The sequence below is a fragment of the Stylophora pistillata genome, chromosome 6 (assembly GCF_964205215.1).
Source record: "Stylophora pistillata chromosome 6, jaStyPist1.2, whole genome shotgun sequence".
NCBI classification, from domain to species: Eukaryota; Metazoa; Cnidaria; class Anthozoa; order Scleractinia; family Pocilloporidae; genus Stylophora; species Stylophora pistillata.
In genome coordinates, this window is record NC_142524.1 from 20,469,825 (window position 1) to 20,487,096 (window position 17,272).

Consider the following 17,272-nt stretch of genomic DNA (forward strand, 5'->3'; position numbering starts at 1 on the left):
GGGAAGGAAGTATTTCGTCTTGGTTCTAACGACCTAAACATGTGAGTACTGTGATCAATCTCTGAAGTTTCACGTTCTATGTCTGCCTTTACGGCCATTTTTGAGCGAAGATATCCATATTTGCAATTTCTTTAAATAGGGCTGACAAAGTCTGTATTGCCCTTATAAGTACCCTATGGTTAAAGCCCCCGGTAAAAGAGCGAGGTACATTGAATTCGGTTGAGTTGTGACTTAGCAAAAACTTACAAAGCGTGGCATCCCATACACTCTTTAGATTTCCCAGCTTAACTCTGGATTGCTCTTGTCTTGGTGGGAAGTTAATGTAATGCACTTAAGTACGCGGATACGCGTGGTATTTTTCCATCGAGTAACCCTTTTTAGCTATCACTTGGGGTATTTTATGTTCTTCTAGTGTCCAGTCACATTGAAGAATGATCCAACTTTAAATATCTTTGTTTAAAGTAACGCGGGAGATCCGTTGGTTCCTTATTGGAGAGACGACTGCCCTAAGAAGGAAGATTAAGGGGTTGCTTTATGCTCACTTTCTGGCTAAAATGATTTCAAATTTGTTTGTCCTGTTAAAAGAATTATTCATTTCCAGCATTAAATGTTACTGTTAAAGCCCTATTCTAATTTTTAGGACTTTCTAATGTTTGCAATTTTTTCATAATTTTTTTTTCCACGTTGCAGATATCTTATACAGACAGATTTGAAAGTTTTGGACTTCGAATCTTTTGACGCCATCAGCATCATTGAGAATTTTGAACTGTGATTTCTCTTTCTCACCATTCAAACCATAACTTCATTTAAGCGGCATTTTACCGACGTAGTTCTTTTCAATTTTTTCGACTATCCTCTAAAGCTATAAAACACTAAGAGAAATTTAGTTGGAACTTAGCCCTCTCTTAGACTCATTTTCGATGATGTTAATCGTTAGCAGTGCAAGTGAAACTGTTAGGCGTAAAAATTGACGAATTGTAACCTTAAGTTGTAAAAAAGTAAGCTGTAGTTTTGTTTCTTTTAAACGTCACGGAAGTAAATTAACCGTCAGCCGGAAGAAAGCCAACATTTTTTCCCCTAGCCGCACAAGACCATCGCCCCATTGAGACCGTCAAGGTTTTAGTTTTACTATATAAATCGAAAAGCGATCGAAATCCTCAACTTGTCCCGACTTATTATCAAGGCGTCTTTTTTCAATTTAACGCTCTCTGACTTTAAATCTTTAACTCAGAAGTATGTCTATGGTAACGAGTTCTTTATGATCATTTCACTAGTATCCTACTGGGAATTTTCTAACAAACCTAAGACCTGGAAACACAATGAAAATAACATTTACATGTGTGACTAAACCAGCCTTGAGTTGTGCACTTTTTTTCTAGCGTTGCATTGAGTCGCATTCCAAGGACCATGAAGTATTATTCACAAGAGGCCACTTACACAGTACATCTGTTAGTATACAGCTTTTGCTACAATTACATAACTTACAATCGAAGTGTATCTACAAACACCAAGACAATTTTCAGTGCTTAAAATAGACTCATTACGCCATTTGTCTTTATAGATTCACAACTGACACGCACATATACATATCTTTTTGTATTATGTAGAAGCCAAGGTTTGAACTTGACATTTAGTCAACAGTACAGTCTTGTTGTCTTGATTCGCCAACAGACAACTTGCAGATTTGATCGTTCTCTTGGCCACCATTGATTGGCTGATCTGAATATTTAACGGTTCGGCCCCGTAATTGCTTCAAATTGTCTGTGTAGCCTTATTCTAGACAGAGGTATAGTTGGCGTTTGTAAGTCTTAATACCTTTGGTTTTGGCTTGTAATTCAAACACCATCTGCCAATTGGAAAGATATTGACCCCCAATTGTTCCTTTTACTTTATGACGATTTCCCTTAATAAAGACAATTTCTCGCCTCTATTTTTTGCCAGTGTCTTACACGTTTTAGAGGATCTACTCTCATGTCATGAAACTGAACCGGCTATCAATTACTTTCAGAAATCCGTAATCTGTTAATGTGATTCAAGTACCACCTAGACAAGACAACTGGGCTTTTGCACGTGCTCTGTTGGTCATTGGTTTCGAGAAAATATCTGAGCGGACATTTAAGCCGTATCTAAAGGGAACATTTTCAAAATTTTCTGGCAAAGAAAACCAAAAGTGCGTGGAGTGTCCTCCTGGTAGCTATCTCTTCAAAAAGACTTTTTCTTATCGCGAGAAATTTTTGCGTTATAGTTGAGAAACGACTCTACCATGTTTTGCTTTTGTAAAGAACGCAAGGGAGTAAAAGAAAAAATAAATGAAATAGAAAGAAGGCAAACAAAGAAAAATGCATGGGATAAAATTAAAAGAATACTCTTAACATTCTATTTAAAGTACTTTCAAATGAGGTGCAAGGTGCCCTTTTGTAAAGGGGTATTTTCATCCAAAAACTCGATTAAGTTCAGTGATGAAAACAGCAATTTAAAAAATTATCAGGTGATTATGACAAGGTACTATATTCCATCACTCATTTGTTCTTTATTTTTATCTACTCATTTAACTCCATCTTATTTTTCCAGGTGGATTTTATTCAGATACTCTTGGCTACGTGGCAGAAGGCTGTAAAAAGTGTCCCAAGGGTTCCTACGTTGCCTACGACAAAAGGCCTGGAAAATCAGTTTCAGATTGCAAGACATGCCCCCTTGGTAAAGAGAAATTATGTCTGTTTAGTTCTGGGCTGGTTCATAATAATTTTCTCCATTGTTTCTAAATCAATGTAGACGACGATTGCATCCTATTCAGTGTTGAGATTTTGACATAGATAAAAATCATACAAGACGAAATTAGCCATCGATATACAAATATGTATATGAAAAAAGGAGATAAGAATACTCTTATTCCAAAAAAGAGACAGCTCGATCTATGGCGTTCTAACCACTAGCTTTCCAGTAGGCTATCGTGGGAGCTACGGCACGGGCGGCGAAGCCTACGAAATTCGAGCCAGACTGTTCTGGGTAGTTTAACATTCGAACGAATTCCTTTCATTTTGGTGCCAGAAACTTTGCAGAGCTTTCGGTAACTCTCCTTACCCTCCTGCTTGAAACACGCAAACTTTGTTGCTTGTATCTCAGGAGCAATGAGTGCTTAAGAGCAGGCTTTCCCCTCGCTGGCAATAACCTCGGAACGCCCTAGACTCTTTATGCCCCGAAAAGAGGTCATTATAGGACTTGCATATCTTATAACCGACGTTCGTTCATTGAAAAAGCATTCAAAACCACCAAACAAGTTTTTGCTCTATTGACAGTCTTTGCTTTTAAACTCTTTTACGAAAGAACTTTATTGTGTTTCAGGAACGGAAAGTGACTTTTTCGCTGGATATCGTGCTTGTCAGTGTTTGAAAGAACACTATCGAACCCATCTATTTCACGGGTGTTACAAATGTGGCCAGAGTGGACTGATATGTCAAGATGATTATGCCTCATTGAAACGTGGTCATTGGTGGCAGTGGCGTAACGAGTCGTACAAATATCTCTACGAAGATTTTATAAAGAATATATTGGCATCGTTACCAGCTTTGGATAAGTTCTCCGTGCAGTATCCTTATCCCATTCCGACGCCTTATAAGTGTCCAGTGGAAGAATCCTGCAAAGGTGGTTTAAATTCGGAATGTGCACTTGGATACGAGGGCCCTCTCTGTGCAGTTTGCAGCTCAGGATACTACAAGCAGCTAAAATCCTGCACTAAATGTCCTTCAAAGCCGTGGGTTGTGGGGCAGTTGTCGGTGATCGCTTTGATAATAATTTCAATCATTGCTTTTGCCGTGTGGAAGAGAAGGCAGAAAAGTGGGGAGAAGAGGGGCCAATATTTGATTGACACTATCTTTTCCAAATTCAAGATCGTCATCGGATTCTATCAGGTTACGTACGGCCTGCTCGAAGCATTTTCTTATATTAAGTGGCCAGATTCGCTCCAGGATGTAGCAAAGTATTCGGGGATACTTCAAATGAATTTTCTTCAGGTATCTCCCATTCACTGTCTTTCCTCAGGATTGTCGATGGACGTCTTTGAAGATCTGTCATTAACTCTTTCAATAAATGCCACAGCCATCGTCCTATCTTTTCTGGTGTATATTCTTCGTAAGGTATATATTACCAGAAATAGAAGTCTGGAAAATGAAGAAAAGCTGAATGAGACCTCACAGACCAAAGAACTCGTGTGCAGAAATTTGTTTTTCTTTTTGTATGTTACGTACCTCGGTACTTGTACCAAGACAGCTAATGTTCTACCATTCGCGTGCAGGAAAATCTGCAGAGATGAAAATGAAGACTCGTGCAACGAATACCTCAAATCAGATTACAGCGTCAAGTGCCATGGATCAATGTATAACCAATTGGTGATTGTTGGCTACATTTCAGCTGCTTACACCTTTGCATTACCAACTGCTTCATTCATCGCTCTCTGGAGACATCGAAAAGTACTACTGACATCAAAAGCTGGTGAACCGTCCCATGATTCAAAAGTAGTGGCAGGTTTACGCTTCCTTTTCGAAAACTACAAATCTCGTTCGTGGTATTGGGAACTGATTGAAACGTCTCGCAAGCTAATCCTCACATCAGTCCTCATCCTGGTGGGACAAGAGAGCAGATCGTACATTGGCTTGGCATGGGTTGTTGCTGGAATGTATGGAGTCCTTTTTTCTTGGATTAAACCCATACAGGACTCGGTCGAGAACAGGTTGATGACCACGTCCCTCGCCGTAACTGTTGTGAATTTGGGTGTGGGAGCAGTGAGCAGGATTCCAGCGGAGAATGTTTTAAAGGATTTCGACATAAACACTGACGCACTGGCAATGAAGATCTTAATACTTGGAACAAATACTCTGGTCATTGGTCTTCTTTTTGGTAAGAAGTTCCACTTTCTGCTTTATTAGATTGCTTAGTTGAGACAATACTAACAATGGTAAGGTCTCACCATTATTATTATTTTTTTTATTATTTCTATTTTCTGGCAAGTCGTTGAAAAGTGCATAGTAAAGTGCTAACTATGCAGCTTCCTGGGAAACCAAAATATGGACGGCTACTACTAAATAAACAAATAAAACAAGATATGCCGAAAAGTTCAAAAAGTAACAACGAACAGCGAGTGAGGTACTTCCAATGTCAAGGTACTTTAATTGATAAACTTCAAAGAGGTGGACCAAAAGATCCATTTTCCCCTTACGAGATTGCAATTAATAAAAGATGGTAATAATGACAATATTAAACATTTCAAAACTGTATCTGAAAAGGTACGAGAATAGATTATTTATGATTTAGTTTATACATTTTTTTCTTTTTAATTCAGTATTTGGTATATTTGCGTCAGTATTTCAGCGAATGGCGAAAAAACCCCCAATGGTCTTTTTCGTGCTGCCTGGCTCTGCTTCTTCCTCTCAATGACATGCAGGGGGACATTCAAAGTGTGGCTGGTACGAACATCCTTGACACTCAGTTAGAAACAGGGATGATGGACAAACCGTCCATTGCTGGTTGCGTTCAAGATAGCGGAGCTCTAAGTTTCGCTTTAGCTCCTGCAGAAGGCGATGATGGCGTTCATTTCGAATCGAAGGAGAAAATTCGTGTCGGTGCGGGCAAACGTACTCCGGTAAAATCTAATCGTGGGACACAAACGGAGTTATGTACGCTATCGGCGGATGCTGTCGCTGTACACCATTCATTTGAAGACACGTCTATGTAGCAGACATCTTGGTAAGTGGAAAAGAATTGCTTAAAGAAGTTGCTGTATTTAATGACACAAACACAAAGTACAATACAAGCAGCGAAGTTAAAAGGATATGGTCTAACATGAGAAGACATCATGAATTTTTCCCACGACGATATTACCTAATCAAGTTAAATATTTGAAAAAAGTCAATTGAGATATAAAACCAAACTCAAACTTTTTCATTTTTGTGGTATCCAGGGATGTGAGACAAAAGAAAGAAAAATGTTGCTACTTTTCCTTATTTCGTTATTTATGTATTTATATCTTTTTCGTTAAGTTAGCTGGAAAGTCATCTAACTAGTTGATTAGTTATATTTTTCTTCTTTGGGTTAAAAAAAGAAACAATTCCAAGCGATCAGTCATCATTTCCTAATTTTGTGCCAGAGAGTGACTTGCACACATAAAAGAAAATGACAAAGTGAATACAAATATTTTATAGACTCATTCGCTGATTGGGTTGAGATTGCTGGCAAATTTTTGGTATGCTAATTTTTTTCCAAACAAGAACTTAGGTCGGCTAGATGTCTATGCGCCATACTAACACGTGTGTTTTTTATTTTCTCATCTCAATTTTCAGATGTCAAAACTCTCAGCGAAAAATACTAATACTTGCAGCTCAAAGAGATGCCAAGACAACTATCATACTTGACTCCTTTGTCTTGAAGTTAGCATGCTTACATAATTTTCTTTTGACTCACTATTAATGTTCTACAACAGCTTTTCTCAAAAATGTTATCCACAATCCCTCTTCAAGCTCGCGTTACACGAAATTTATTATAGTATGCAAAAAAAGGGAAACAATGAGACACTCAAACGAAAAAGTAGAAAACAAGTCCGGAACTTACGAAAACATATTTAGTTTTTAAGGTTTTCAGTTCGTGTTTAATTGCTTATCTCACAATGTAGACCATCGATTGTTTCAGTCAAGCTATTAATTGCACAACGCGAAGTTTGAATTATTATACTGTTAGTCATTGCCAGGAGGCGTTAAGTAACAGTATTTACAAGTATAATCACGATAGTAATAAAATCCTTGTTATAACCGTAACGAACTGAACTGTTCAGAGGGAGTCTGTAAGAATCAAACGTCTTCAACCCCCCTTCAAATTTTGCATGCAGTTAGGCACTCAGGGGGGATGCACGAAAATGCCCTTTTTAAAGGTTGCAGCACTTTTGTTGCCATGGTAACAACGGCTGCTTGTCCGAGGCCTGGGGCCTCATTTTCATACAAAAACATCGCAAAAAAGTGTAAAATGTTTATTTCTCTATCTCAAGATAATTATAACATTACAAATTGGTACTTCTAGCATACATAGTAACACCATTCGTCTTTACTTTGAGGCATTCAATTTTCCCTGGGAGTGAATGTGAACACACCACTAGATTATTTATCTTCAGTGGTACAGTTTCGGTCATTTTTGCTGTAGGGTAAAACAGGGAAAACGTTTGTCTAAATTTCTCCAAAAGTACACCGATTCTGGAACTGAAACTACGCACTTAGTTGATTATAATATTCTAGTTTTTAAATATGTAAAAATCTTTGCGGGCCGGCCTCTACTTTTCATAGTGGTAATTCGCGAACGAAGCTCAAAAATCAGATATTGCATAAATTGGCAATGTTTACATCGAATGTTCTCAACAACAAACGTTTCAGAAAAATGAAAAGTGCAAGACTTTGAAAGAATGTTATCTTCTAAGCAATATCGCGAAGAGAAATCTCGCCTCTAGCATTAATATTTTGAAAAAAAATTGATCAACTATCATGAAGGACCACTCGACGTAGTTACAAACATGTACCTTAAATCGTGTGCATACTATCCAGATTCTGAGTTCTGTATTCTCTTTAATGCTAATTTGAGCAATCCGAAATCCTCTGTCGATACACCGTTATACTTGTCTGTCACTTGAAACATGTTAAAGTTGGCTGATCTACTCGAAACTATCGTAACCGCAAAGGTCATTTGTCATAAATATTTACGTTATCACGATGGCGTAACGCTGGATTTCTCCATGAAGATTCTATCAGGTCGCTCCAAAGAAGACGAGAAATTGACATTTCTCGATATTCAGCAGATTTCCGCGCATTCTGAGGTAAAAACAACCAAAAAGAGAGAGGAAAACCTTGATTGAACAGTTCGCAAATACTGAGAGTGAGAGTATAAATCCCAACTTGCCAGCGGTAGTACCACATGTAAAACCCACCACTCGCGCGAAAACTGGCAAAGTGGAGATTTTGAACAACTCATTACAGCAAATGGAACAGAGATTTTATCACAATCATTTCCCACAAATTTAGCTTTTTTTCAGGGAATCTTTTACATGCTTGAACATTATTTTGGCTTTGAGCCTTGAGAACTCTTTTCTTCAGTAATAAAATGCTACAATAAGTGCCTACAAAACTACAAAGGTTCTTTTTTTCGGTGTCGCACGGACCGAGGAGCACAGATTTATCACTGATGAACCAACAGGCACAATCTTCTCAGTTATTAGCTTGATGATCTCCATAGACTAACGTTATTGGACTGAAAGATCTCCTTCTTCTTCCTGGTGAGCCGGCCACCTCAGGGGGAAATTAAAGAGACCTTTGACTTCCTGTCGTGTAAATCACCAGAAGATTGCGTTATATTCATCTTTCTTTAAGCTTATAAAGGATATCCAAGAACAAAAATTGTGGAAAATAATCGTGATGAAGTCGCTGTTCTTTCTCCTGAGGAAGCTGAAGCAATCTAGATTACCTATCAACCATGGGGACTGGACAAAATAGGTGAACAAAAGAATGTTCTGTTAACTTCATATTTGAATCAAAGACACTTTGATTTTGACGCAAAAGTAAAACATATTTTTATTAAAAAAAATTTCTCACCCACCCGTAATTAAATATGTTAGTTAAATATTGAGAGGCAATGAAATGTAACCGACCAATGGCAGGAAAGAACGAAGGGCTGTGTCAAAAGTGCAAATTGGACAGCGATTGTTTCTTAAGTAAACGAAGTAACAGCTTCCTAAAGAGCTTGTGAAAGCTGAATTTCTATTGGCAATGAAAAAGAAAAAAGCTTCCGGTGCAAAAGTTCTCAACACAGTCTTCGTGAGTTCGACATGCGTTAAGTGAGTTAAAATCGCTGTCAACTTAGGCCACCTCACAGATCTTCTTTGTCTGCGTTCTGTGCAATGTATTCTGTTTATACCTGGATTCTTTTGATAGTTCAATTCTCCATGATAACAAGGACTGTGAGATCACAAGGTAAGTTTCAATAATTCAAATATCTCGCACAGGTACCGTTCAGTTTCAGTCAGTGAAATTTGGCCGTTAGCTAGTAATCCATTCGTTATGTAGACTAATCATCAAGGCTGTGGAAATGGCAATTTTAAGTTTTCTACCTAAGGGAGCACATTGCTACAAGGCTCTTTTTAAAATACATTGTATCCATCAAAAAAACAACAACGAATAGATCATGATTCCGTCTCAAAGCTGATTCAGTTTCGCTGTCTATTTTAGTCAGCAGACTCGAGTCACTGGCGAAGTCGTCTGACTGAAAATTACGAAACTTCAAGTTTCCGTTGTCATATAAGTTCTCACTTGATATCGCATGAAAATGACGGTATGAAAAAATAAACAACCCTCAATTAACATTATAGCGAGCTAAACGATAACAGGCGCTCTGATTGCCTAGGTTTTTCATGCAAAATAAATGGACGGTTCGCAGAGATGGGCCGCGAGGTTTCAAAACTTTCAAGATTTTTTTCCCTTTGAAAGACCTTTTGGAGCTCAAAAATGTAAAAGAAGGGGGAAATGATCGTTTGGAAAGACACGATGAGCATGTAGCTCTTCAGAAGCAACGAAACTAGTTTTGGAGTTGACGATAATTCCCGAATGCGCTGTGAATTATGGGTGAAAAAAAACTGAGTTTTCTAACTTCAATTGAGGCTTCAGTCGTTCATTAGAACGGTAAATATTATTTTGCGTGTTGATATGCCCCTTGGGAAGTTTGAAGAGTACAAAGAAGTTCCAGTTGCTCTCGGCTGCGCCCCGAGCGACTCTTATGCTTCTCTCGTGCTCTCCAAACTTCCCACCTTAACCCGATAAACGCACGCAAAGCATGAAATAATTCTTTACTTTTCTTAAAGAATCTTACGTTGATACGGATTGACGCCAACATGATTACTTAAAACATACTTGTAGCTTTTTTTATTGTACGGTTGGGGAAACCTGATCCATCCTCACTCAACTCCAAAACCATTAACGGCTTTTTCTGGTCGATACTTCCCTTCAAACCATGTCATATTTTCCTGTATGTCAATGATTATCTCTGTAATAAAAAATTTTGATCATGACTTGACAAAAAAAAAAAAAAAAAACTCAACCTTTCATTGAAGCATTCAATTTCCTGTACAGCTTCAATTGCAGAGTACCAGAGAAACAGCTATTGCGACAAAAATTCAAATGCCAGAGGCTTCGAGGGAAAGTGCTCGTTCATTGTGCTTCATATATAATTAATTTCTATCTTTTAAAGAATTCTTCGAAGCAGGTCGATGTCGTACTTTGGAGTTCAGGCCTGAAAGTGCGTTTGACGGAAAACGCCTCATGAACCACGTAATTCGCATAGTTGATGTCATGGTAAAGGACTTTTGTGAAACTATGTGTTATTTGGAACCCGACTGTATCAGCATTAATCTTGGTAAACGAGCGGACGGACATGGAGTGTACAAATGTGAATTAAATAATGTTACCCATGAAGGACACGAAGACAAGTTAAAGGATAATGAAAGTTATTCTTATAGTGCAGCTGAGGTATGTCTCTGTTTTAAGATTTTTATTGCGCAAAAACATTTTAGCACATCACTCCATCAATAGACCACTTTTCCTTCTGAATTTCGCTTGAATAAAGCTCAGTTGTGTTTTTGAATATGTATAACCAAGCTCAAAGTGTGCTGTAGTTTAGTGTGTTGATTAAAGCTCAGTTGTGTTTTTGAATATGTATAACCAAGCTTAAAATGTGCTGTAGTTTAGTGTGTTGATTAAAGCCCAGTTGTGTTTTTGAATAAATATAACCAAGCTTAAAATGTGCTGTAGTTTAGTGTGTTGATTAAAGCTCAGTTGTGTTTTTGAATATGTATAACCAAGCTTAAAATGTGCTGTAGTTTAGTGTGTTGATTAAAGCTCAGTTGTGTTTTTGAATATGTATAACCAAGCTTAAAATGTGCTGTAGTTTGGTGTGTTGATTAAAGCTCAGTTGTGTTTTTGAATATGTATAACCAAGCTCAAAGTGTGCTGTAGTTTAATGTGTTGATTAAAGCCCAGTTGTGTTTTTGAATATGTATAACCAAGCTTAAAATGTGCTGTAGTTTAGTGCGTTGATTAAAGCCCGGTTGTGTTTTTGAATATATGTATAACCAAGCTTAAAGTGTGCTGTAGTTTAGTGTGTTGATTAAAGCTCGGTTGTGTTTTTGAATATGTATAACCAAGCTCAAAGTGTGCTGTAGTTTAGTGTGTTGGTCTCTGCTGTTCATAAGGATTTGTTTTTGCCATGATGTGGATATTTTCGTAGGCCGAAAGAAAAAAGATGTCTGTGAAGTTGTTCATGATCCGCCATCAGCGTGTTTAAAAAGTACAGACAACAACTTTGATTTTTCTCGCTGCGTTACTTCGATGCTCTCTGTTGTTTTATTTAAGTTATGGGAATTGGATAAATCTGAGGCTAGAAAGAATGCACAATATTCCCCCTTTTTTGTTTAACTACGGATAGCCAGATGATGGTGATTTTCATTTCATTTGTTTTTATGCCAGAGCGCCTGTGCAAAAAGTCCCTGCAAAAACAACGCCTCTTGTCGGAGTGGTTATACCGACGTTGGAGATCACTGTCTGTGTCCTGTTGGATTTAGTGGTCGGGCTTGTGAAAAAGGTAAAATTTACAAATGCGACGCTTCTTGAGGACATTTAGTGTTAAAGGTTTACAAAGGGGTTGTAAACAATTGTTCACCCATGAAACGTAATTAATATTGTTAACTTCGCTTGTGTTTCACTCATTTTACCAACACTGAAACATTGAAAAGGCGAAATAGCGAAAACTCGATGCTAAAAAATTCCTTTTGTAAGTCGCCTCTTTGCAGCAAATTGAGGTATTCCTAAAAATCTGGCACCAAAATATCAAGTTCGTGGGCTGTTTGGAAGCCGCTGACTAAAAGAGCCATATTAATGGCAGAAAATGATCTGTAATGATATGAAATAAAAAGAGAAAATTACTGCTTCCCTGTTCAGTAATGCCCGTGGTTCACGTGGAGGCCATTTAGTTTTCAGATAAAGCGCAAATAGACAGAGGAATGATAAAACAAAAACTTTTTCACCACAACTGGCAGTACTGTAGCAATCTGATTGGCCAATTCGCCGTTGTCCATAGAAGTTTAAACAGCGCTGCTCACGTCAACCTGTCACATGATGGTCACGCACTGACAGAATCGTTTTATAGGACGTTCATACTGTGGTAAAAAAACGACAACAACAAACCGACAGTGGTTTAAAGCAGTCTGCATTCTTATCGTCAACGATAGTTGTCATCGCAGTGGTCAAAGTTTGTCCCAAACTCACTCCGCCACGCTCACAGACCATGCTACACCAAATGTCGAATTGTTAAATTTTCTCCAAAATCAATGTCTCACAAAGGCACTGAACAGTCTTGGATTAACGCAGATGGTAGAAGGGATAACAAGATCTGCCTCTAATGCGTGCTTAGACCATATTTATTCTAGTCATCCTGCTAGAATTAGAGAGGTATCCAAGGGTAAATCTGGACTTTCCGATCATCTTCCGGTCACCATCTTGAGGTGCTACAAAACCATGGATGCACAACGTAAACAACATTTCAAAATCAAATACAGAAATATCGACAAAATCAACAAAGAGTGCTTTCTGCGAGACCTAAGAGAAGCCCCTTGGGACGTCTCCTTTGTTTTTCGAGATGCCGATGACATTGTTGAATCTTGGTACAAAATCTTTAATGACATTCTTGATAATCACGCACCTTTAAAGTCCAAGAGTGTGAAGAAAATCAATCAGCCGAAATGGTTCTATACAAAGAAATAAATAAACGCGATAATCTTCTAAAGAGGGCCAGGAGAACACAAAATGAGCATGATTGGTCTGCTTTTAAACTGGTTAGAAACAAGGTGACGAGAAAACTAAGAAATGCGAAGGAACAGTACTTTCAAACTCAGTTCAGTAAAAGTAAAAACTGTCCAAAGAAACTTTGGTCTTTAATTAAAGACCTATCTAAAGATACGAAGAATAACGACGGCTCCGTCCCTTGCTGACGAAAACAACAACTTGATAAAGGATGACCATCCGATCGCTGAACGCTTTGACCACTTCTTCGCTGATGTATATAAACGTCTCATAAAGGCGACACCTGTACTTCCTTATGATGCTCTTCCTGGTCCACTAGACAAATTTAAGAGTCAAATTGAGAATTTTATTCCGCAAATAACTTCTAGTGAGGTTAGCGATTATCTTCTAATTATACCTACACACAAAGCCACGGGAATCGATTGGCTTGGTGCCAGAGTTCTAAGGATTGCAGCTCCTGAAATATCATGCTCCATAACTAAAATTATAAATCACTGTATTGAAACTTGTACATTTCCCTCACAATGGCAAATAGCAAAGGTTAAACCTCTATTCAAGAATCAAGGAAACAAACAATATATTCAAAACTATCGTCCTGTTAGTATTTTTCCTATTCTTTCTAAAGTCTTTGAAAGACACATCTTCAATGCTGTGAACACCTACTTAACAGAAAACTCACTTTTATACCGCTTCCAATCAGAGTTCCGTAAAAACCACTCCACGGATACTGCTTTGTTGTTCTGGACCGAGTCCTTCTTGACCTTGATAAGAACAACGTCAGCGGCTTAGTTTTTGTGGACGATAGCAAGGCATTCGACTTGATCAATCATCACATTCTCCTGGTAAAGTTAAGATCAATTGGATTTTCAGATAATGTTGTAAAGCTATTGCAGAGCTATCTACTCAATCGCAAACAGTGTGTTACTGTAAATAACTCGACTTCGTCACAACTTACCAATGGAGTTCCTCAAGGTAGCATATTAGGACCTCTACTGTTTTTAATTTTCGTCAACGATCTTCCCGAAGCTGTTGGGTCGGACTCGACTATTCATGCTTACGCGGATGACACCACATTTAAAGCCAGCGCTAGTATCGATAACGCACCTTTGGAATTGGAACGACGTCTTCAAGAATACACGGATAAATTAAGTAAATGGTCTAGCGAAAATGGGATGGTCCTAAACGCCGTTAAAACCAAAGCATTACTTATCACCGGAAAGAGGCTACATTCATCATTAGCTGATGGCAATCACCTGACAGTGACCCTTGATGGGGCCGAAATAGAACAAGTAACTTCTTATAAATTGCTTGGTGTAACACTCGATCAAGATCTTACATTTAGTGACCACATTTCTAGTCTAAAGGCCAAGCTTTCTCAGCGTATTCGTTTATTGAAAAAGATAAAGAGATACCTTCCAATAAAGGAAAGACTCTTATACTATAACGCTTTGATTAAACCCGTCTTTATGTATGGGAGCATGGTTTGGAATATCTGTGACGCAAAATAACTACACTGTCTCCTGAGGTTACAGAAAAGGGCTGCCCGAGTAATTCTTCAAGTGGACTCTTATTCTAGAAGTGTTGTAAACTTTAGTAAACTAGGCTGGTTGCTTTTTTTTTTTATGAAATCAAATTAAATAGATGTACAATGATTTTTAAGAGCCTTAAAGGCGATGTTCCGATTTACATCAGAGACTTGCTCAAGACGAACAGTTCTGTACACAATAGATCTACTAGACATGGCAATTTAAATTTAGTGCATGTGTCCCAAATACCTAAGAAATAACGATGGTGGCAAGGCATTCAGTGTTGACGCAGTTAAGTTATGGAACAGCCTTCCCCATGATATCAAAAATAAGCTTAGTATAAAACTATTCAAAACAGCTGTGAAAAAGCATCTTATAAGCTCATATAAAAACCTGGACAACTTTGAAACAATATTAAGCAATAGTACATTATCTAATTTCAATTTTTTATAACTTAATTTTATCTTTCTCAATATTTTTAATCTATGCTGCTATTTCTATTATAGAATTTTGTAATTATTTATATATTTATTTATTTATCAGTTTTTTGTAATGTTGTATAATCTACTTAGAGGGCCACAGGTTTGTCAGCTCTACAGCTGTTACGTGTCCCCCTCTATAAATAAAGTCCTTACTTACTTACTAAGTTAACAAAAACATACCTTCAGATTTGTTCCCCTTGTTTTTTTTTTTGTTTTTTGTTTTGATTTTCTGAGTCTCTTTATCCATTTGTAGGCATGATGAGCATATTGAAGGTAACACAACTGCAGCCCAAACGTCTTCTGCACCAATACCAAGGGGTCATAAAACTGTTTGTCAATGTTAATTTATTAAAACGGAAAATAAAGCCTCTCACTGCTGCATTGTCGTCTAATTTTATATTGTTAAATTTCTCTAGGACCTACTACTTGCAAGGAAGCTCATGAAAAGAACCTGTAAGTGAAATTAATATTTAATTTCCTTTGTTTGCGTGTGTGTGTGTGTGTGTGTGTGCGCGCGTGCGTTTGTTGTTATAATTTGTGTATTTTGGTCTCTTAGTCAGCGGCTTTCAACTATGCGTGGGTTACAGTCATGCGTTTGAAAGATCTAAGATGCTCCAACTATGATTTGAAAGCGTAAGAGACCTAGATAATTTCGTCATACAACTTTCATTACTTATCATCATTAATTGCTTTAATTTAAAAGGATAAAAGAAAGCACTTTGGTTACCCTCCTTCTTGATTCAAAACCAGTCTCCCTTCTTTGTTACATGGGGGACTTTGGATGTGGAGCTGGGGGATGGACGCCGGTCATGAAGATTGACGGCAAGAAGGTTTGTCAATGTCTGCTGTTGTCGTTTTTGTTGTTGCTGTTGTTTATCTATTTATCTATATGGAGAATGATGATAAATAATTACGGGAGATCGCCCTGTTAAAGAAAAAGGTAGTTAAACACTTGTGAAAAACGAGGTCTTTCGTGGGAAAACCTTAAATATAAACAGATCAAACATGCCCCTAGAATAATAATTGTTTACTGTAGAGACAACTTCCCTTCATAAACTTCCAATTCTTGTACAATAAGATTGAGATTTGAAAAGAAGGACTGTCTCAGCATTGTTATGATCCTGATAGCAGTCTGCATTGACGAAGTCAATCAGATCAATCTTTTATGCTAAAATGACATTTCCGGCAAAACCCTGGTTTTTTAATTGCCTAAACTTGAATGTGTGCATGTATGTCTGTATGTATGCATGTATATAATGCCAAGAAAATACTTCCTCTTGTTTTCAAGGGAACTTTTCACTTTAACAAACCTTACTGGACTGATAAAAACAACTATAATCCTTCTGGCGGGGAGACCGGGTTCGACGATAAAGAAACTAAGTTACCCTCCTACTGGAATACTTCCTTCTCTAAGATCTGTCTTGGAATGAAGATCGGCAATCAGACTAACTTCATAGTCATTAATAAACAGGCGGACTCTTTGTACTCACTGATCGCTGACGGGAAATACCGCGAAACGTCATTAGGTCGCGATAAGTGGAAGGAGATTCTTGGCGCAAACGCTTCTTTGCAGACCAACTGCAACAAGGAAGGTTTCAATGTTGTTTGTGAAGCCAAAGACTCCCCTAAAGCCAGGATTGGTATCGTAAGCAACCAACAGAACGACTGTTACACATGCAACTCAAGAATCGGATTTGGAACAGGGGGGCCCCCGGATAATTCAAACACATGTGGCAATGAAGCGAATTCGTTCAGTCCGGATAATGGGATAAAACAAATCAAAGCTATGGGATACATCTTGGTTCAGTGAGGAGCATTTAACAATCAGAACGAAGTCTGCATCTAGCGATCACTTTATTGATCGAAATTTAAGAGAGCCTAATTAAGGCGAGGACGAGTCAGCTAAAGACAACTTTAGATCTTACTTATCTTGATCATGACAGGTTTTTGTCACTTTATGTGTCATCGAGAGAAAATAATTAAAAAATTTAAAAATTGCGTTTTGCTTGGCATTATATAATATTTTGCAAACTCTGGAAGACTTAAAAGCTCACTGCAACGAAACGCTTTCAGAAAAAAAAAAAATAACAAAAACAACACATATCTCTCTTTCTTTTCTGCCTATATCTCTACCATTGTTTTGTGGGCTCCTGGAAATTCAGGAAAACCAAAATCCGTGAACCTGTGAATCTACGGTGAACTAGGTATTGTGGCAACAGGGAGTAAATTATTCAAGAAGCCGTGAAAATCCTTTCAGTTACCAAGAAAACTTGGCAAGAATTTTTTTTTGAAAGTAACGTTCCGCTGTAACATTTTTTATAGTGTTCCCCTCAATATAATCTAAAAGACCCTTCAGAGGAGGGGCGAGGTTGTTGGGATTTAACTCTGACCC

The 17,272-nt window shown here is 37.9% G+C and overlaps 2 protein-coding genes across 3 annotated transcripts; both read left to right on the plus strand.

The window, feature by feature from the left end:
* Positions 1 to 2,018: 2,018 nt before the first annotated feature.
* Positions 2,019 to 5,568, plus strand: LOC148728702 (cysteine repeat modular protein A-like; the record flags this gene model as incomplete). The annotated part of the gene is made up of 4 exons (XM_088725018.1): positions 2,019 to 2,190; positions 2,572 to 2,697; positions 3,343 to 4,893; positions 5,357 to 5,568. Coding segments are annotated over 4 exons (1,923 nt in total), but the record flags the coding sequence as incomplete, so codon positions are not given.
* A 3,073-nt stretch (positions 5,569 to 8,641) lies between these two features.
* Positions 8,642 to 16,879, plus strand: LOC111342408 (putative skeletal organic matrix protein 5). Of its 2 annotated transcripts, XM_022949478.2 has the most exons (6): positions 8,642 to 8,996; positions 10,267 to 10,544; positions 11,541 to 11,655; positions 15,297 to 15,333; positions 15,584 to 15,710; positions 16,169 to 16,879. In XM_022949478.2, exons 1-6 carry the CDS (start codon positions 8,924 to 8,926, stop codon positions 16,688 to 16,690), a joined length of 1,152 nt encoding a protein of 383 aa, XP_022805213.1. In that variant the 5' UTR covers positions 8,642 to 8,923; the 3' UTR covers positions 16,691 to 16,879. The 2 variants fall into 2 exon arrangements, with proteins under 2 accessions (XP_022805213.1, XP_088618800.1); XM_088762674.1 differs by lacking the exons at positions 8,642 to 8,996; positions 10,267 to 10,544; positions 11,541 to 11,655 and having other exon boundaries at positions 13,847 to 15,333.
* Positions 16,880 to 17,272: the final 393 nt, after the last annotated feature.

What these genes read in the sequence shown, in the direction of transcription:
- LOC111342408 (XM_022949478.2), top strand. Translation starts at nt 8,924, where the DNA reads ATGTATTCTGTTTATACCTGGATTCTTTTGATAGTTCAATTCTCCATG. An exon ending in AAGGACTGTGAGATCACAAG is followed by an intron (nt 8,997 to 10,266) that starts GTAAGTTTCAAT and finishes TATCTTTTAAAG; the next exon opens with AATTCTTCGAAGCAGGTCGA. An exon ending in ATTCTTATAGTGCAGCTGAG is followed by an intron (nt 10,545 to 11,540) that starts GTATGTCTCTGT and finishes TTTTTATGCCAG; the next exon opens with AGCGCCTGTGCAAAAAGTCC.